Source organism: Mesocricetus auratus, unplaced genomic scaffold (genome assembly GCF_017639785.1).
Source record: "Mesocricetus auratus isolate SY011 unplaced genomic scaffold, BCM_Maur_2.0 Super-Scaffold_100008, whole genome shotgun sequence".
NCBI classification, from domain to species: domain Eukaryota; kingdom Metazoa; phylum Chordata; class Mammalia; order Rodentia; family Cricetidae; genus Mesocricetus; species Mesocricetus auratus.
Window position 1 is genome coordinate 57002429 of NW_024429192.1, and position 21863 is coordinate 57024291.

At 47.2% G+C, this 21863-nt stretch overlaps 1 protein-coding gene across 21 annotated transcripts in view; it reads left to right on the forward strand.

The window, feature by feature from the left end:
* Positions 1-21863, forward strand: part of Kalrn (kalirin RhoGEF kinase) — a 597009-nt gene that overhangs the window by 551549 nt on the left and 23597 nt on the right. For 10 of the 21 annotated variants that reach the window (XM_013114480.3, XM_013114482.3, XM_005071534.4 and 7 more), the window contains 6 exons: positions 159-344; positions 883-1054; positions 5424-5662; positions 7544-7800; positions 11063-11186; positions 12230-12289. In XM_013114480.3, coding sequence (XP_012969934.1) covers positions 159-344; positions 883-1054; positions 5424-5662; positions 7544-7800; positions 11063-11186; positions 12230-12289 — 1038 coding nt within the window. Of the gene's footprint in view, positions 1-158; positions 345-882; positions 1055-5423; positions 5663-7543; positions 7805-8073; positions 8596-11062; positions 11187-12229; positions 12290-21863 lie in introns of those variants that run through there. The other 11 variants (XM_040750874.1, XM_021228017.2, XM_021228024.2 and 8 more) reach the window with 4 other exon arrangements.

Sequence of the window (21863 nt, forward strand, 5' to 3'; positions counted from 1 at the left end):
ATTGGATCCCACCCAGTTCAGTGTCTTGCTAGAATTACAAGACTTTGAGTGTCAGGTCTATTGACCACATCCCCCAGAGATAGGAAACTTATAGCCCAAGACTGCTAAATCCATCGCCCTGATTTTCACGGCCTTCCCTGGACCCCTGTCTCCATCAGGGCACCCTGACCGCCCAGGGCAAGCTTCTGCAGCAAGACACATTTTATGTGATTGAGCTGGATGCTGGCATGCAGTCCCGGACCAAGGAGAGGCGTGTGTTTCTCTTTGAGCAGATCGTCATCTTCAGTGAACTACTTCGAAAGGGGTCTCTCACCCCAGGCTACATGTTCAAAAGGAGCATCAAGGTAAAGAGAGACAGTGGGGGTATACGGGGCAATGAACATCATGGGGGCTTAAGCTACTTGGTGATCACCACGAGAAGTAATGGCAGGGCCAGGGCCAGTCTCCAGCATGATCTTGAACTATACTTGGTCATGTAATTCACCCTAAGACAGAAGCTAGAGACTTTACTCCTGGATCCTGAGTAAAATTTGGAAACCTTTCCTGATATTAAAAAACTTTAAGGGAAGCTGGAAAAATTTCTCAGCACTTAAGAGCACTGACTGTTCTTCCAGAGGGTCTGGGTTCAGTTCCCAGTCCCCCACATGGTGGCTCACAATCATCTGTAACTCTAGATACAGGGGTTCTGATGCCCTTTTCTGTTCTCCATAGTCACCAAGCACAAACACAATGCACAGATATACATGAGGCAAAACACCCAGATACATAAAAATGCAGAAAAAAAAGTGTGAGTTAAAAAGGAACAACTTTGAAGGACGGTAGTGGGTTGCTGATTTATTCTAACTCCTTAAGTATGAAAAGGATACACTGATTTTGTTTCAGATGAATTACTTGGTCCTGGAGGAGAATGTTGACAATGACCCCTGCAAGTTTGCACTCATGAACAGGGAGACTTCGGAGAGGGTCATTCTGCAGGCTGCCAACTCAGACATCCAGCAGGCCTGGGTACAGGACATCAATCAAGTCCTAGAAACACAGAGGGACTTCTTAAATGGTATGTGATAGGCCTGCTTCTAGCAAGACCACTTCAGGGGACCCTAACCCTGAGCACCTTTGGGTCTAAGTTCATGGAGACTTGGGAGGCCAGATCACATTCTATCTGGTCAGAGATAACTCCAGGAGCCTATTAGCTTGAAGGAATAAATTGAACAGACGGGTGTGAGAAAGAAGCCCCATGATTTTAATCAAAGGGGTACTTGTCCATAGGATATTGTGTATTGTGTATTTGTGTCTTTGTGGTCCCCATGGTCAACTGGTAATAATGTGGATAAGACAGGCAAGCACATCTTATATTCTAGAAGCCTAAGTTCTGTGATTCTTGTTCTCTCACCTTGTAGATGGTGGCTGGTACTCTCTCAGGCTTTCTAGGATTATCTAGAGATAACTAGGAGTCTGGTAACACAGTTCAAATCCTTCCTCTTTTCTCAGTAGGTAAGAGCCTGGCTAATCTACCATCTAGCTGACCTTGCCCCTTTCAGATACGAAAATTGCTAAGCCTAATTCAGTAGTATCCAAACTTCCCACCAGTAACAAAGGGGTGGTTCCTTAGATAATGTATACCCTACAGGCGTCTGCAAGAGGGGTGGCTCATACTTTGAATCCTAGCACTTGGGAGGCACAGGCAGGCAGGTATCTGTGAGTTTGAGGCCAGCCTGGTCTATAGAGAGAGTTTCAGGATAGCCAAGACGAGTTTCAAGACAGAGAAACCCTATCTTGAAACACACACACACACACACACACACACACACACACACACAATGAAGTAGAATTGCTATCTTGTTTGTGTTTCACTTTTGTCCCTACTGGTAGCTGTCCCTTCAGCTTGGTGTCTGAGTGGAAATGGATGGCTGGAAGGTAGTGCTGCTCTACTGAGCTGGAGCCTGCAGTTGAAGGCAAAATGGAACCAATAACACAGTGAATAAATAGTCTCAAGTGCACATACCTGTATAGATGCAAACATGCAAGCATACATACATAGACACATGGGGCATCACTTTGAGGTGTACCACCTCTTCTTGTCTGAACTGATCTCTGCACACACAGCCACATGTCCCCGTACATACACGTCTGTCCATGCCCACAAGATTCTCCAGGTGCCCCATCTCTTCTTACTTGTACAGTGCCAAGGATTGTGGTATATGCCCTGTTTGCTCCTGTATACACTCAAACGTGTGTGCACATAACGCTGGACCACCTTGAGGTGCACTTCTTACCTCTATTGAGATGTACACAAGGCTGTGTGTACTTGCACTTATACCCCTTCCCCTGTAGGCCCACCCTTGGTCTGTCTCCTTGCTACTGCAATTGCTAGACTCTTTCAGGTGATGAGAACACAGCATTTACTGGGTGCCTAGCATGGAATGCTATGGGGAAAGGAAAGAGGTGCCATCCCAGCTCAGGATCTTGGGTGAGATGTGTGCTTCTCTGTGCCTCATTCAGCTCGTTTTATGAAAAAGAAACTTTGGAGCTAGATGTGTTCTGCTGGTGCTAGAAAGTACGGTTGGGCAAGCAGTACTGCCACAGGAAGCATGCCCTGCCTACACTACACCTGCCGTAGGACAGCACGGCCTGCCCACACTACTCCTGCCATAGGACTGCATGGCCTGCCTGCACTACACTTGTTATAGGGACAGCATGGAGAGCATGGCCTGCCTGCACTACACTTGTTATAGGGACAGCATGGCCTACCTGCACTACACCTGCCATAGGACTACATGGCCTACCCACACTATAGCTACCACAAGACAACAAGGCCTACCTACACTACACCTGCTTGCTACAGGACAGGCCATTTCCACTACACCTGCCATAGTACAGCATGGTCTGCCTACACTACACCTGCCACAGGGCAGGCCACTTCTACTACAACTACTGCAGGACAGGCCCACCATCCTCGTCTGTCACTTTTCTCCATGGTAAGGAATGTTTTCATCTTAAAACAAAGGCTGTGGCTGGGACACAGCTCAGTGGCTGAGTACTTATCTAGCATACACTTGTGGGATCTTGAGTTCAAGCCCCACTACCTTAAAAAAAAGTTTCCCTGGTATTAAACCAAAGAAGGCTACGAATAGGATCCTGTGACTTTTATTTTTCAAGGCAGGGTTTCTCTGTGTAGCTCTGGCTGTCCTGGAACTCACTCTATAGACCAGGCTGGCCTCAAAGATCCACCTGCCTCTGCCTCCCGAGTGCTGGGGTTAAAGGTGTACACCATCACAGCCCGACTCAAGATCCCATGACTTTTAAAGGCTGTTTCAAGTTCACAGATGGTGTTTAGGGGCCATATCCCAAACTGAAAAAGGTGAGAAACACTTAGAACTCCCAAGCTGCTTTTTTATTCTAAAACACTAACAATTAAACAACACGGGTTAGAATTGAAATCCCTATCCTTTACAATTTCTGAATATGCAACTTTGAATGAACACAGCTTGTTGCTAGTGTGATTAAATATAAGATATGTGCATACGTAAAATAGATTCACTGAGATCGAATTCTGAGAAGGATGTCTGGTATGGGAGTGGAAATGAGGGCTTTAAGCTCATCCGTTCAGAACTAAAGTAAAATTAAAAAATAATAAGCTGAAACCAGAAATAAATTAACAATAGTGTCTCCCATGTGTTCACTCCCTCTCTGCATTGGGAGTTAAAAGAAGCATTTTGTCTGTTTCTTCGCCCTTAATCCCCACGCCAACACGACTTGGCTGGATTATCACCCTGCTTTGATAAGGAAACTTGTCTAGGCAGAAGCAGTAGGTGTGAGCAGTGACCTCAGAACTGGCTCTTCATACAGTTGTCAGCACCCTGTGCTCCCTAGCAAAGAAGGGAGGGAGGGAGCGGGGAGGGGAGAGGGCATGGGAGAGGGGCATTCAGGCAGGTGACCAGTAGTTAGAACCTGAATCCAAAAGACAAAAACTCACTGTTAGTAATGCCCACATTCTGAGCTTGGCATGGAATCGGAAGGCTGAGACAGGACTGACTGAGGGTCTTCCTGATACCAAGGCCTAGTTATTCCAATTAAGGCTAGTGAAAGAATGCAGGCCTCGCCTTCATAGTGTATTGAATGAGACAGTATTTTCCAGTGCTTGAGAGTAATTGCTGCTCATAACCAGTTAGCACCCCAGTTCCGTGTCATGGGTAGAGTTCTCAACTCCGTGTAGCCTACTTAAAAGGAAGAACTTAGGTGTTCTGCGATGTGCTTAAACTTGGAATCACATCACTTTAGGCCCAGTCAATGATTCAGATTTCACACGGTCCCAATAGACCTTTCTCCTAATTATAGTGACTGATGGCGATATCACTGAACCAGGTAATTGTTACCTAAATAGTTAATACCCACACAGTTCTCCCCAGGAGCCTCAGGGGTTGTGCTCTGGCAAGCCTGCTCTAAATTCTGATACACTCGAAACAGAACAGGACCAGCTTCTGCTTACAGACACGTGAGCAGGCCATCTCAGCCGATCTTCCCTCCTGAGACCTGATTGGAAAATCCAGTCCACTGAAATGCTTGCTGCACCCATGTCTGTGTACTGGGCCACAGCTGGTAATCCACTTAAATAGTTGTCGTAGTAAACACCAATAAAAATGCCCTTATTGTGCCTGCCCTGGAAGTCCTTCGTACACGGCTCCCACGGTACATGTTCCTGGCTGTACCTCTTTAATGCTTAGACCTGGAACTCTGACTCTTACACTCAGTAAAGCAAAGCAGACCTCATAGTTTTCCTCCCAGCAGTCATTCTCCATCCTCTGAGTTGCCCCCACTGCCATTCGCTTCGTCTCTCGCCTGCTATTTCCATTCTCCAGTGCATTTCCCATCGAGGCTGTCTCCTCCCTCCACATTCGCTTAGCTCTTGTTTGACCTTAAAATGGCTTTGGAATGAGATGGGAAGCCTTTGGCGTACTCTTTCAAGTCTGTTTGCTAACTGCTGCGAGGTTCGTGTTTCTCAAGTGCCCCTCAGTGATGGGATCTGAATTTAAAACTTTTAAGTTTATTTAATACAGCCACTTTTCATCTTCTTCAGAGTGACAGTGTAGCTTTCCTGAACGTTCTAGATACCATGTACCCCATCTCCCTTTCCTGTTTTATCTCCTCCTATTCCACAGAGATCTGTGACCCTACTCAGGTACTCTGCGTGCTGTGTATTCCCAATGCTTCACACGGGCTTCCTTCTAGCAGATGTAAATGTCAGAGTGGCATCCAGTCCCCTTCTGAAGCTCTTTAAGCACGCACACACGCGCGCGCACACACACACACACACACACACACACACACACACACACACTTTGGCATAAATGCTGTACCTAACAGGCCTCTGCATCCTGGTGGGATGCCTGAAGGTAGAGTGACTGATTCTGATTCTTCCCCTGCAGCACTACAGTCACCCATTGAGTACCAGCGGAAGGAAAGGAACACAGCTGTGGTTCGCTCCCAGCCCCCTAGGGTTCCACAAGCCAGCCCCAGACCCTACTCTTCTGTCCCTGTGGGCTCAGAGAAGCCCCCCAAGGGCTCCAGCTACAACCCGCCTCTGCCACCCCTGAAGATATCTACCTCCAATGGCAGTCCAGGGTTCGACTACCACCAGCCTGGGGACAAGTTTGAAGCTAGCAAGGTAAGTGACAGCTTGTTACTCATACCCTCAGCCACTTCAAAGATCTCAGAGGTCACTTTTGGCACCAGCGTCTTTTCCTGTCGATTATTTTAGCAGGAGCAATTCATTAAGTATAATCGAACCTCACTTATTTTCTTTCTTCCCTTGTAATGAACTGAAACCAGTGTCCTCTGGCTGAGGCACTGTGTGTTAAAGGACTGTTGACAACTGAATGTGGAGGGTTCTTGTGGTAACAGGAACCACAGCTCCTGTTTCCATATTAGAAAGAGACAGCCCCAACTGGGCATTGGTGGTGCACTGGTGTTGGTGCCTTTAATCCCAGCACTTGGGAGGCAGAGGCAGGTGGATCTCTGTGAGTTTGAGGCCAGCCTGGTCTACAGAGAGAGTTCCAGGACAGCCTCCAAAACAATACAGAGAAACTCTGTCTCGAAAAATCAAAAGAAAAAAAGAAAGAGACAGCCCCATCCAACAATGGTGTGCACCAGCACCTACAGAGAGAAGCTCACCTACACCATCCGTACCTACAGAGGGAAGTTCACCCTCATCATCCATACCTACAGAGGGAAGTTCACCCTCCACTAGCTGATGTGGTGAGAGGAAGCTGATCACTCGTGTGCACCTGCAGAAGCTAGGCTCTAACCATACTTCAGACAGCACCGAGGGGCATTGTACCACAGGCCTAGTCCCGCACAGCTGGCTTCATCCTAAACCACGGTGGGAATAGGACAGAAATGGGGAAATACTGGGTTATAAGTCAGGTGCTTTGGTCTCTACTACAAGCTTTGAATCTCACTTACTTTTAAACCTGAAGGAATTCTCCAGAACTCCTTAGGTCTAGGAATCGGAACACCTGCATTCCTTCCTTCCGTGGCCCTGGTATTATAGGTGTAGTTCTTTCCCAGATCCTTGGTTGATGCCCATTTCATTCAGATGAATGGTTGATGTATAAGTTCAGCCCTATCCTGCAGTGACCGACCCCACCTATTTCATCACCTGAAATAATTTTCTGCCCTAGAAAAACCCTGCCCGTGTAAATCAGTTGAAGTCACTTTGGCATTTTGTCAGCCATATGGAAGATTTTCTGGCTCTCATCATGCCCTAGGAGGCAGCCTGACCTCCCGGGGAGTTACAGGTCTGTGTAGACACAGCTGCCCTGGTAGAGACTCGCATGAAGAGGTCACATGGGCAGCACCTCCTGTATTAATAAGTACCGTGGTGGGGAGATGTCAGGTTTCTGTTTCACAGGGTAGCCCAGGGCCTTTCCTTTGCATTGGACATGTCAGAGAGGGTCAGGATGAGGGGCACAGGCAAGTGCTTCCTGAAAGGGTAGATAAGTGACCTGGGCATGGTAGTGCATGCCTGTGATTCCAGCACTTGGAGAGGCTGAGGTGCAAGGATCATGCATGACTTGAAGGTCCCGGATTACCTGTCAAGTGAGGTCTCAAAAGGAGGGGGGAAATGTAGGATCACAAGGTCTGTATTCTTTCCATAGAGGAGGGTTGTGACCCCTGACCTGACCTTTGCCCTGACCTCACTCTGCCCAAGTGCTGTACATGTCCCTGTGCTGATAACAGGTTCTACCTGCCATCAGTAAGAGGATGCCATCAGGAAGGCTGCATACTAGGCAGGAGCTTCCAGGTTGAATGTGTGTCCGAAGCTTTCTCCAGGCATCATCCGAAGCTGTTCCCTCTGGTTATAATACTGTATTGCTATAAAATATGCTTTCAGAGCGTGCTTATGGAAACGTCCTCACCCAGCGCTGTTCTGCTTGCCCTTTATCCTGCCAGTGGGCCGTCTGGCCTATAGCTGTGCCATAGGGTGCAGAGCAAGCCCGAGTGAAGCATCTCCCTTGTGTTTGTGCCTTCTGCCCCTGTCTCCTAGCAGAACGACCTGGGAGGCTGCAATGGGACCTCATCCATGGCTGTAATCAAAGATTACTATGCACTGAAAGAGAACGAAATATGTGTGAGCCAAGGTGAGGTGGTCCAGGTCCTCGCCGTCAACCAGCAGAACATGTGCCTGGTATACCAGCCTGCCAGCGATCATTCCCCAGCAGCAGAAGGCTGGGTCCCAGGCAGCATCCTGGCACCCCTCACCAAAGCCACAGCAGCGGCAGAAAGTAGTGACGGGAGCATCAAGTAAGTGCCTCCGTGGCTTCCCTGGAGAGAAGTATGTGGATTTAAAAAAAAAAAATCAAAACTAAAAGAACACAAAATGCAAACACCCTAGGAAATCACTGTGGGGTCAGGGTGTAAGTAATGAATGGACCTGCTTGTAGCTCGGGTGTCTAGGCCAGATTGCTCTGGGGTCACGGTGGTGGTGGTGATGGTGGTGATGGTGAATTTTCTTTCCCTTTCGTTTATAATTTTCTGTTCATTTTTCCCCTTCTTCTTCCCCCGCAACTCGTTAAGAACCCTACTGAAACCCTAGGTGACAAAAGACATGCCTTCCGTTGCTACATTTGACCCACCACGGGACTCACTGGACTGGACTTCTATTTATATTGTATGAAGTTACTGATATATATATATATTTTTTGATTGACACCCAAAAATGACCTTAGCACAAATGCCAGGCCTAGACAGGCCAGAGCCTGCTGCTTCTCCCAAAAGAGAGGGGATTTTTTTTTTTGGTTGTCCATGGCAATTTCTCTGTACAGGTTGTAACTTTTTATTTTTATTTCTCTCCTCCCCTGTCACTTTAATATATGTTCATGGTAATTTGTAAGATATTTCTTTTCCTTATTTTGATTGCAAAAACCCTTCTGAACACATTCCTGTATAAAGCATTTTGCACTATTTAAAGAAACCCATATGGATGAAGTCAGGTTGTGCAATATAATGAGGAGCCACAATGTTCATCATTGTACCTGTAATGTAACTAATAATTTTAAATGTACTATTTTAAATATGTAAAATAAATTTTCACCATGAGCATGTTTTAATGAGGTTAAAGACTAGTTGACCCTTTTTCCCCATCTCATTATTCGCAGACTTTTGAGTGTGAAAATGATTTTTTTCCTTTCTTTTCTATATTTTATGGGTTGGTTGACTGCGTTGGCAGTTTTTTCCTATATGAAAAGAGCCTTTGTTGTTAACTCTTGGACCCTGCCCTTTCCTCTAAACACCCCCTCTGGATCCTCTCTGACTTCAAGGAAGGGGAATGGTGCAGAGTTGATGCAATCCCGAGGGTTCCCAGCAGCAGGGTGACCTTAAGGAGCTGATGTCTATGGGTGACTAGCATAGGGTGGTGTTAGCCTGCCTTTCTCACAGATCTCCATGCTTCATGCTTACCCATGGGAGGGCCCAAGAACTACCATGAGGTGACAGAGCAGTGACACCAGCAAAACCGCTCTGCTTTAGCCCTTCTGTCTCAGGGAATAGAAGCTACTGATGTCACGTGGCCTCTCCAGGTGACCACAGAAATCAGAAGTGGCCCCATAGTGAAATCAGCCCAGTGTGTTTTAGTCTAAAGATGAATATTTCAGAAACCTTGGAGAGAAAGGCCACAGAGTCCTGATGTAGCAGAGTCTCACAGAGGTGGCTCTGTTACCCAGGCACTGAGCCCACCTTCCTCCTCACCCTTAGGGCTGAGAGAACAGATAGATGCACCCACTAGTTGCTTGGGTTCCTTGCCAGAGTTTCACAGGGATTGGTGGCACTGGAGGTGGGCAGCTGACTGAATGTGGTATTCGTATTTATCAGCAAACACCACCTACTCCTTCTTCCCTGGGCCTGCATGACCCCAGGGATCAGAAGTGGTGACGATGCCTACAGGACAAATGTCACAGAAACTATGTCCACATCAGTCACTGGGCTTGTGGCCAAGAGATGGAAGCTCCCCAAACCATGGTGACGTGTTCTTCTGGGAAGGAGAATTTGAAATTGAACCTCCCCTGCCACTTGTGCCCCTCTGTACACTATTTTTAACGTTTCTCATTTCTCACCAAGCACACCGAGGAGCCCAGAGGGTGGCAATAAACAGGCGTAAACCCTACATGCTCGCAAACGCACGCACTATACCTTCCGCCCTGGAATTCTTTTTAGCAGGGACCTCCCTGACTCCCTGATATTCCCAGGGGAGTCAGGGACACGGATTTGGGGAATAAAAGACAAGAGACGAAAGTCTGCATTCAAGGGTGATATCCTCTAGGGTCGGTCATCTTCCATGTCTCATTCTCACTGGGGTAGAGGAGTTGGAGCCAGGTGCTCTGACCTTCAGAAGGACCCCCCAACACACACACACACACACACACACACACACACACACACACCACAACATGCAAGAACACAATTGTGGCTGCATTTTCCTCTTCAGGTTAAATGTTGAGGCTGTGTGTTAGATGACAAATGTTTCTAGAACACCACATTGGAGTCCTGGTGGCTCTGGAGTGCTGTGGAGGAGGGGCTGGCTATTGTAGTTTGAAGTATTTTCCTCCTAAACCTCACCTGCCTCTCCCTTCGTGAAGGTTCTCTTCCTCAAGCTGCAGAGCCCCACATTTAACCAGGAAACACAGAAAGGGGAGCACAGGCCTCATTCCATGTAAGAACTAATTCCATGCAAACCCCTTGACATGAAATGCAGCCACTGCTTGGGTCTCTGATGCTGCTGTGTCTGGGTTGCCCGTGACTCTGACAGATGTGGGACTCCAGGGCTCTGCTCTGGGCCTGTCTTCTACAGCTGGGAAGCAGTGCCTGTCCAGACCCCAAGTGGAGTGGAAACCAGGATGGTGTGAAAGAGCATTGTCACTGGGCCTTGTTCCAACAGGGAAACTTGGCACCTTTCAGTGTAGGCAGAGCCCTGTAGGCACAAACACTGAGTAATGTGGAGAACACAGATGGAAACCTTGCCCTGAAGCATCCAGATACATGAGGGTATGCCTCCACTTACTAAGGCAACTTGCTCAGAAACCCTGGCGGTTCCCCAGGGCTTGCGAGTGCCATGCCCCAGATACAAAGAAAAAAATGGGAACCTCAAAGTCATTCTGTTGGATCTTATTTATATATGAGGTATTATGGCTTAATGTACACAATGAAACATATTTCCTTTATCCTTCCTTTCTATACCATTCCATCCTTCCCTGTCCACTATGCCCTTGTCAAAACACAACCCCAATCCTTGAAGGCTTCATCTGATGATCAAAAATCTCCCTGGGTTTGGTGACTCAGTGCCTGTGTTACCAGGTATACCCTTTCAGGAAGGGTCGGTTCATCCTCACTGCCAGGTGGAGGTGATGTCAGCCCCAGCCACCGCAGGAACTGGCACAGAAGGTTCGGGGCCCTGAAGCTGGCAGGGCCTTCACAGGAGCATCTCACCTGATATACAATGGTGATGAGCCCGCCCACCACCTCACTCTGCCCCATCCTGCCATTTTGATTGGTGCATTTTTTGGTATAACAGGAAGTCATGTTCATGGCATACTCTACGCATGAGAAAGCGGGCAGAAGTGGAGAACACGGGTAAAAATGAAGCCACAGGGCCTCGTAAACCCAAGGATATTCTGGGCAACAAAGTCTCTGTTAAAGTGAGTAGGTATTCCGGAACCGGGTCCTCATCTGTCCCCACCCTGAGGCATTCTCATAGGCAGTTTGGGTGGGTGGGATCGGGTACTTACTTATCGACTGCCCAGTGTGGGGACCAGAGCGGGAGTAGTGTATCAGGATTTTGCATGCAAGATCAATTTGTTTTTTGTTTTTTATTTTTCCTGGCACCGTCAATTCAAGTAAGTGCCTCTCATTTCCTTTTCTTTTGTGATTAAGCAGATGTTTTACCACAAGATGATCTGCAGCATTCTTTTCTTTGAAATGCAAGATGTTTGATTTCATACTAAACTTCTCAAAGCTACCCTCTCAGTAGCCCAGGTTTGGGAACACATTCAGGTTACAGGGTTACCCTCCAAGCCCCTGATCTTGTGAAGGCAGAGGCTTGGCACTTCAAGGCCATTCTGTCCTTCGTAAAGTTTCGTTTCTTTTCCCCAGAGTTCACAGCATCACTTCTAAGCAATTTCCTTACATTCCCACTGTGTGTGGAAAGACTTGGGAGGCACACTGGGGAAGCCCTGGTTCTTTTTGAAGTTATCTGTCACTTTGACCTCAGCAACCATGAGCTTGGCAGATCCATGGTTTCTCCCATCTGGAAATGTGGATGTGATCTCCCTTGTTTAAGGTGACCCCTCTGAAATGCTTTGCCTGGGGACAATGAAACCACGCACTATTTCATAGGTGTTTTGCCTTCCCAAGCAAAGAGCTACCAAAACCTATTCACCACCACCCTTTTGGGGAAAAGAAATTGGGAAGCCCAGCCTTGTTGAGGAGGAAAGTTTAATTCCAGCACTCATGCTCCATTCTGTCACTGCGTTGCTCCTCCTGGCGTGACAAGCAGGTGTCCACAGTCCCTGCAAAAGCATGCTGCTGCCATGACAACCCACACTGCACCTGAAAAGTCCCCGGTTGTTTCTCTGGCCCGTTTCCCATGCCCATGCCTCTCTGATATTCTCCTCTCTCTGGCCAAACAACGGTGTTCTAACTGTGTTCTCTTTCTTCCCCCTTCTTCATGCTGCCAACCAAGGAGACGAACAGTTCCGAGGAGTCAGAGTGCGATGATCTTGACCCTAATACTAGTATGGAGGTAGAAGCAGCTATGTTGTCCTATTTCCTACAATGATTGCCTTTTCCAGTGTTTTCTAACAGTGGCCTTGCTAGAGTCCAGGGTGCATCATGCTTCTGTAATGTCAGGGGAGCTGCAGGGTGTCCCATCCAAGCTAAAGCAAAGCAAAACAAAAACTAAATTCACCTCTGTTTGGATAGGAAACTCTACTTTGGTATCTTTTTAAAAACAAAACCCTGTGCTTCTCTTGAGTGCTTGCTTAATATTTCCTTCATGGGAAGCTTTGGCTTTATGTAGAAAACATCCAACTTTATTATTTGAAACACAGAACATGTTTGTTTTCTTTCATAGAAAATAGTCATAATTGATATTTGGTTCGCCCTGAAGGATAAGCCACTGGGTGATTTTGTTTTGTTTTGTTGTTTTTCTCCTTGTAGTTTTCTCTCTTTTCATTCCTCTTCCCCTGTCCCTTTTTCATCTTGACCTTCTGGGCTCTAGTCCGTCAGTGCTCTGTGGCTTTTCTGGGTGACCTGGCTCCTAGTTACCATGTGCACCTGGTTAAGCAAGAAAGGATTAACTCAAAGGCATTCCTTTGCCCACTCCCAGGGCCAGTGGCTACAGCTCCCAAGGGAAGAGCCCCCAAATAACAGCCTTTCTCCTGGAGCCTTGGTCCAGAGACAGGGAGGCAGGAGCGCATGCCAGACCTTTCCCACGCCCCAGGTTTGCACGTGTATGGGAGTTGGAACAGCACCCTGCCATCTTGAACATCCATTACCTAGTCTCTAATTCTAGAAACATGGCCCCTACAAACTCACAAACCCTGGAGAATCAGAGCAAGTATAAGCTAGCTTACCTTGCCATTTAGACTTTCAGGGTAGCTTGAAATGTCTTTCTCCAGAAGACATTTTAGAATGCCATTTAGATGGGATCTGTGTCCCATCCCTAGCAATAGATTAAAAATTTCAGATTTCCTTTAATGCAAAATAATTTCTAAATGTATTTTGACAATTTCACATGTGTACATAATGTATGTTTATCACATCTGCCCTCCATTGTTCTTTTCCCCTCCCAGTCCCTCTGAGCCCCTCATTCCCACATTCACAGTTTTTGTTCTATCCTTAAATACCCACTGAGTTTAATTAGGGTTCCTCGGACGAGCATGAGTATGGGGTTATTTAGTGGAGCTTGGGCAACTTACCTATCAGTGACTACACCACTGAAGAAAAGGACAGTCCCACCCTACCCCAGCAGTGACAATAGCTCCTCCTTCCTGATATAATGGTGTCAGGCCCAATCTTGTACAGAAAAACTACAGCAACAGCCACATGGAGTCCCTTGCATCCTCCAGATCTTATAAACATGGCTACAAACATAGATATTTAAAAGACACTGTGGCAACATGTCCATTTAGCATAACAACAGCAATAAGTTTTCCACTAAACCCTTTCCACTAAAACTTTCACCTACCTAGGTAGCTTATTATTATTATTATTACTCTCATTTGTCATAATCCCTAAGAAGTCTACCACCATATTATGAAAGCAATTTAAAAACCCAGAGAGAGTCACCACAGCCTGAGAACAGGAGTTAGAGTCAGCTCTTGGTACTCCCAGCTGCAGTCCCTCTCAGGCTCTGGGCATTTCAGCATTTACTAGATCTCACATCAGGTATTCATGAGGTCATTCTAGTCACCTAACTAGCACTTGGAGTTGAGCTCATAAAACTCAAACTCTTTTCTCTAACGCAGATCACTAGTCCTCATAAACAAAGCCTTGTTCTTAAAGTCGTCAACATATTTGTCCACTGTGCTCAGGTACCTCTTAGTGATGAGGAACCAGGGGAGGCCTGACCCTGCTTTCCACCTGCATTCACTCAAATAAAATTAACACAATACACATAGATCCACCACCGTCAATGTTCAGATAAGTAACACTATCTCACGTATATTGATCAATAACTAATAATATAAGGTCATTACAAATAATAACACAAACATCAGAAAGTCAAGGAAAAAACTAAACATCTACAATGGTGAATAACATTCACTACTCTACAGAAGGAGTCAAAGCAAATTTTCCTGTTTTTCTTTCTTAAAGTTAATTCAGATATGATCAAGTAATATCATATCTCTACATAAGTATATACTCCACACCTTTACATCTGCCTGTTTATAAAGTTGGTTTCCGTTTTTTAAGTCAATGTGTAAAGCTTAAAGTTAGTGAGATAAAATTTACCTAAGGGATCTGCTATTTTCCATTAAAGACATCATAGGAACCAATCCTGGTGTATGTATGATTACTTCTACATTATCCTGCTTCATGGTTTACAAGCGAGTTCTCTACAGGCCAGCAGTCCAAAGTTCAAACCTCTATGACAGGTGGAAGGAAGGTCTGGTGTCTGGTGGGCCTGGTGGCGGGGGCGCGGTGGTGGCATGGGATGTGCTGGTGTGTGTAGCAGGGTGTCTCGGCATGTTGGTGTGTCTGTGGCTGCTATCTCTGAGTTGTCACGCAAACAACCTCTGGAAGAACATGTGCTCAATCTCAGTAACATTGTCATCTTGAATCTTAACAACAGCCTCTTTCCAGATACAAAGAGCAAATAGGATCTTGGACCTCAAGCTGCTAAGCGTGGAGAATATGAGAATGGAACTTTATTGCAGCAGAGACAGTAGAAGAAAATGACTGGTAGAGTGTGTTGAAGACCAGCTGAAATCCACATGGCTGTGCCTCCTCCAAAGGCTTCTTGGTGCTAAGGTGTGGGACCCATTCCAAAGTCTCCCAGGCCCAACCTTCCTTGTCTTTTGGGAGTGTATTGTGTTCTTCAGTGACCTGAACAGCAGCCCCCTCTAGTTTATACTGAGCCTCTGTTACTGGGACCCTGAAACCTGGCCCTGTTCACCCATGTGCTTGCTCCATGCCTGGTCTCCAAAAGTGAAGTCCTGCCTTGCTGACTGACAGAAGCATGTTCACCCTGGAGCACACTGTGAACAGACTCATCTGCCTCCAGGAGAACGATGTCACCAAAACATCTTCTCCCTTCTCTCAACCAGGGACTGTGTTCCTTTAAGAGACAGTTTCCTGGGGCCTTTGCACCAGATGCGTCCTATCCAAGCGTATATTTGTCTTGCCACAGTACTTTAAGGCTGTCAGAGAAAGCAGTTTAAGAGGAGAGTGAAGCCCACTGAATCCTTGGATTTAACTGGCCACTTACATTAAGGGAGACTGTCGGCACTGCTGTTCATAGCCTTTCCTTCCCCTGACACACACACACACACACACACACACACACACACACACACACACACACACACACCACTGCAGGCCATACTACCAGCCACAGCAAGACTGGCACAAGGTCCCTGCATTCCCCTCTCAGCCTGGCCATCTCTCCATCTGTCACCACACCACGTGGGGAGCTGTTTTAAAAATGAATGCCTTGTAGTTCAGCTTTTCCTTGCACTCCTGGGAGAGGGAGTGAAGGGGACATTATGAGTGAAAGAAATTTACATGCAAAAGAAAAGCCAAATGAGGATAAAAATGAAACACTAGGGTCTCTTGAGAACAGCTCCTCTCTCTCTCTCTCTCTCTCTCTCTCTCTCTCTCTCTCTCTCTCTCTCTCTCTCTCTCTCTCTCTCTCTCTCTCTCTCTCTCTCTCTCTCTCCCCCTCTCCACAGTTTAGACTGATGATGGCCATTTCTAGGCTTAGAGCCACATGGCTGCCTGCCAGCCTCTTCAGTCCCATGACCACCCCCATGTCTACAAGTGACACTCCAGGCTAGAGCCAGGGCCCAAGTACCCAGGGGGCAGCACCTGCCCCTAGCCAGGGCCTGTCTCTAAGAAATCGGCATTCTTTCTGACAAAGGCTAAATTCCCTTAGGACTCTCAGTCCATGCCAGGAGGTCCCCACATCCATATCACCCCTGAAAAGCTGGGGAGGTCATTCCTGGGTTTTCACAGCTGCTCGACCCCACATTGTCCCCTGCCTGAATCACTCAACGGGGCTGAAAAGTCTGAACCAATTTGCAGACTTGGGCCTTTATCTCCAAGGATCAGAATTCTCAGCCCAGCTCTTACGTCAAGCCTAATTAATTACAAGCATTTTAATTTCTTGAATAAAGCTCCATAGCCCTCTTAGCAGAGGTCAGTCCATCAGAGTGAGAAGTTGTGATTCCAAAAAGACTCCCCCCCCCACCCCAGCCACTGCCCCCTCTGGCCTCTTTCAGCTGCCAGCTGCCAGCTACATAGCTTAGGGAGCTAATAAGTTCCCTAAGCGTTGTGGAGAAGGGCTCTGAAAGTGCCAAACCAAGACACTTGAAAAGGGGATAAGTTGGGGTAAAAATAACATCTTCAACAGAGTCTTGGGAAGCTGGACTAGCCTCTGCTTTCGTTTATTCCCGCCACTTTGCAATGGGTGTAATGTGAATCAGCGTCCTTACTATTGCACGTGCGGAGTTGGGGGATGGGAAATGCCTCTCGATGTTGCGCAGCCATCGCCACCCTTCACTTCTGGAACTCAAACATGCTGTGTTCCCACTAAACAACAGCCCCCCGTCTCACTTCCCATCTCCCTGGCTCTTTCACTTGTTAAAACAGGGAGCTGAAGTACAAAAAGTTTAACTTGGGACAGCAGAGGTGGCTCAGTAGTTAAGAGCACCGGCTGCTCATCCAGAGGACCTGGGTTTGGTTCCCAGCACCCACATGGTGACTCACAACCATCCACAACTCCAGCCCCAGATCTGTGGCCGCTTCTGACGCCTGTGGATCCCAGGTGTGCGTGCGGTACACGTATATATGCACACATACACACATGCAGGCAAACATGCACACACATAAAATAATTTTGAAGCTGCAATTTTCAGTTCAAAAAATAGAAGATAGAGCTAGGAGGAGGATGGTTCAGTCAGCAAAGTGCTTGCTGTGCAGGCATGAGGACCTGAGTTTTAATCACCTACGTCACAGAAAAAGGTGGACACAGCCAGGGTGTGGTGGTGTATGCCTTTAACCCCAGAACTTGGGAGACAGAGGCAGGGTGGATCTCAGTGATTTGAGGCTAGCCTGGTTTACAAAGATAGTTCCAGGACAGCCAGGGCTATTTATTGCACAGAGAAACCCTGTCTTGGAAAAAAAAAAGTTGGGCATAGTGGCGTCCACCAGTAATCCCAGAACTGAGGCAACAGGGACAAGAAGACCCCTGGGTTTGCCTGCCAACCGGTCCAGCTGAATCAGTGGGCTCCCAATTCCATGAGAGACCCCACATCAGAAATAAGTGGAGACTAATTGAGGAAGACCGAAGTGTTGGCCTCTGGCCTATACATACACACACACACACACACACACACACACACACACACACACACACACACACACAGGTGCATGCTCGTGAACATGTGTGTATACACATACACACGGATTTAAAAAAAGAAAACTAGAAGATGCCCCAAGGCAGTTACTCAGTTTCCCTGGCCATTATTCCCCATCCCACACCATCCTGTGGCAGCTCAGAACACAGCCTTTCCAGGCTAGTTTTAATCTAAAGCACAGGTACTGGGGGCCCGGAAGACCCGTCTTCCACTGCCTGTCGCCTATGTCAATGTGCTGTTCTTTGTGGCTCAACCCAGAGTTCTAGCCTTTGCACCAGACCTGGCTTCCCAGAGCTGAACTGTGGTGGAAACAGAAGCCGCACAAAGGCAATGGGACTAAACCGGAGTCCCAAAACCTGGACTCTGAACACTGGCAACTATGTGACCTTGGGCCAGTTAGCTTTCCTGAGCTCTGGGTTTCTCTGCAGGCAGGTCATAGTCCCCGGTGTGCAGGCCTTCAGAGACTGATACGTAACCCTTTGAGTAGCGCGTAGATCTAAGAGGGAATGTCAGGGGACGTGACTCTGGATCGCATCTGCCTCCCAAAGCACTGAGACCATGACGGAAAAGCTGAAGGCACCTGCTGTTGAGTGGTGGCAGGAGTGGTGACTAAAGTGACTACTCGGTTCTGGGGACAGGGTGAGTGTTCAGAGCTAGTACATCTTTCCCCCACAAAAGAACACAGTTCCGGGTCCCAGCTGCCCGAACCTCAAAGACCTAGCCTGTTTGCTCCTGCCTCAGTCACTCTGGCCTCCTCGTCCCCGATTCAGGGCTTCGAAATAACCTGGCCACTCAGATGAAAGCCCACACCCCAGTCTGACGACTGACCCAGCATTGCCAGTACGTTTCCACCGAAGCCTGTTTTTGTATTTTAATAACAGAATTAATGAAAAGAACTCTTTAAAGAAAAAAGTGGAGTGTCGCATTCCTCTCGTTTTGACAAAACATTTGCTTTGTAATGTATCTGGTGGATTTGGCAGCCAGAGGCACGCTTCCTGCCCAGATTTGTTCTCATCCCCTATAAGGACTGATGGATGTTCTGCCGCTGAAGAAGGGACCTTAGCTGACAGCCCTCCAGCCTGTGATCTGTTTCACCGTCAGGGAAGGCACAGTTGCTTATCTGTGCTAGTGTTGCCACTGACCAAGTTCCCGATGTGAACGGAGGAATCGCTTTGCCTCACAGCTCCCGATTTCAGCCCTGATGCTCTGGGTTGGAGATGAGGCTGAAGATGATTGTGACAGGAATATGGGAGAGGAGGCCGGTCACTCATGGTGGCCAGGAAACAGGGGAGAATGTCCATACTAGAGGGCTGTCTCTTTTCCCCCTTTTCATTCAGTCTTGTCATCCAGCAGGTTTTGGGATGGTGCCACCCACATTCAAAGCAGGTAACCCCCCACCACCACCCTAACTAACCCTTTCTGGAAATGCCCTCACAGACATGGCTAGGGTTGTGCTTTGCAAATCTCCTGGGCACACCTCAATCCAAGTTGACAATAAGCATGGTGGCGCACACCATTGATGCCAGCACTCCGGTGGCAGAGGCAGTGGATCTATGTGGGTTCCAGGCCGGCCTGGCCTATGTGAATTGCAGGACAGACAGAGCTACACAGAGAGATCCTGTCTCGACAAACAAAACAAACAAATTAAAACCAATCACCTCTCCTAGAAAAAGTAGGTTCGGGGAATTAAGATCACACAGCCAGTGAGAGCGAGTCTTGCTGTTGGCCTGTGTCCTCATCTTGACCTGTGTCCCTCAGGAAGTCTGAATGCAGAGGCACAGGCTCTTCCTTGTTGCACATCTGCCTGTAAGAGGAGAATTTCTTCTTCAACAACTTGTATAATCGCCTGACTACCAGGGAAATCACTGAGCTTTGGGCACGCCCTTTCCCAGTGACTCAGGAGCACAGCCATTGCAGCCGGGGAAGAAAGTCTATCTGGCATTACTTGGAAATGTCTGAATTGGTTTCTTGGGCCGGGATCATTCATTGTGCTCTTAGTCATGGGTGTCTCAGGGCACCTCACCCTAGTCTGAAGGCGTGGCCCATTTCCTTATGTTGTACACTTATAAGGGTACAAATGTCGTTGACCTAGGAGTTTCCCTAAGAGTGTACCATTAGCAGAGACAAAGCCACCACTCCCATTTTCTTCTAAACACAAACATTCACGTACTACCAAAGTTCACCGACAAGCTCAGAGAGCATTTCTCAGTGGTTTACAAGGTAAATGTAAGAAAAAAAGAAAATCAAGAAATCAATACCACATAGACAGACCAAGTTCTCCAACCACAAAGATGATTTAAAAAAAAAAAAGATTTGGAGGGAGCTGGAGAGGTGGGTACTGGAGTCTGAACCTATGTCAGGCAGCTTACAACTCCCTGTAACTCCAGCTCCAGGGTATCTAATGCCTCTGACCTTCTTGGACACTTGTATTCACATGCATATCACACACACACACACATCACACACACACCACACACACACACACACACTTAAAAAGTAATTAAAAGTAAATTTTAAAATGATTTGAGGGGCTGGAGAGACACAGTATGCAGTTTGCATGTGCTTTGTGATTGGGTGATGAGGGATTTAGAAAAAAATGAGGCCAGATCATTTCAGTTAACAACTGGTTTTCCAGACAGAATCTCACCCTCTTTCTTGGAGTCAGACTCTGCGGCATTAACTGGCAAGAAAGAATAGGCTCCAGTTCTCTTCAAACTCGGTTTGTTATTCAGTACTGGTTGGTATTACCTGTACATTTCTCCTGGCCTCGATACGGTCTCATTTTGAAGAAAAAAATCCAGAAGAAGGAACTAAGATGTTGTGGCAATTCATTCTTATGGGCTTGGAAACCCTGCCCCCTGCTGCCCTCTGCTGTTCAAATAAAACCAGAGTCCCCAGCAGTCCATCCCTGCCACTCCCCTCCCCCATTTTACCCAGCATTCTCTCTCTCCTGCAACTCTCAGAGCGAAGACTATGTGCATTTTGTATGAACAACATCATGTTCCCTTCACAGCCATTTCTATTTCACATTCTAGTTCGCGGTGGCTTCCCATCCAGCGTTGTGTGCTGGCAGCCCACCTGTTTGTAAGGAAAGGGGACATTTAATGTCAAGAAACATCTGAGACAGGATTAGAACCTCAGATCCCTGCACATACCAACAATGGTCACTAGACAAGACAGCCAGGAGACCCAAATTCTAGTCCAGTAATTGAGTGTCCTCAGTTAATCTGATTCAGAAACCTTTGGCCCATTCTGCACAAGATGCTGAATTTATCACTGATGATACATAAAGCACAGAAGGGTTACCACCTGCCTGGTGACTGGGGAGCATATTTGATAAAGATAAGATGCTATGATGCATGGCAGCTTGTAACCAGAGGCTCCAGGGTACCAGCCTCTAAAAGAACATAGAGGAAGGAAGATCACCATTGACTGAATCACAGACTTGGACTGACCAATGGGAGTCCCAAGAAAGTCACATGCCCAATTTACAAAAAACAAAAAGCATTCCAGTTTCCTGGGGAAGATAGGTTCTTATCTTACCTCCCCTGAATTAGAATCCCAGCCACTAAAAAGTCATCAATTATTTGACAAACACAGAACACTACATGCCAGGTTTTGTGCTAAATTTGGAGGCAGTGATAATGAATGCAATGTGGTCCTTGTCCTCCTGGTCCTGGGAGCCATAGAGATCCATAGACAACAAATCCTAAGTAGACCACTGTGGGAGAACAGTGTGGCCATCTCCTGTCCATGTGTGGATTTGCTTCAGGTAGAACAAGGGAAGAATCCCCTATGGATTTGATCCACAGACACAGCTAACAAAAGCATTGGTGTGGACCTTACCTAGGTCCTCAGTCCCTGCTGGAAAGAGATGGGACAGAGACAGTCCAGCTGAGCCTGTGGGCCTTTGACATCAGTGACAAAGTGCAGAGCTGGCCCCACCCACTGCACTCCACACTGATGGACAGAGTGTTGACCTAATCAAAGACTCCCATAGCCGGCCCTCTGTCACTATAGGATTTTACACTTCACTTCCCTGTCTCATTTAGGAGATAGGGATCAGTCATGCTGCCTCTGTCTTCCTTCAGGGCTTTGTAGGATCTGATGGGGGTGTTTGTGAGTAGTTTAATATCAGTTAGATAAAGCTGCCCAGATCAATGCTGATACTACACCTGCTGTCCTCCACTGGCCAGCCATAGGACAGAGAACAAAGGTGGGTGGCTTCCCTGGGTC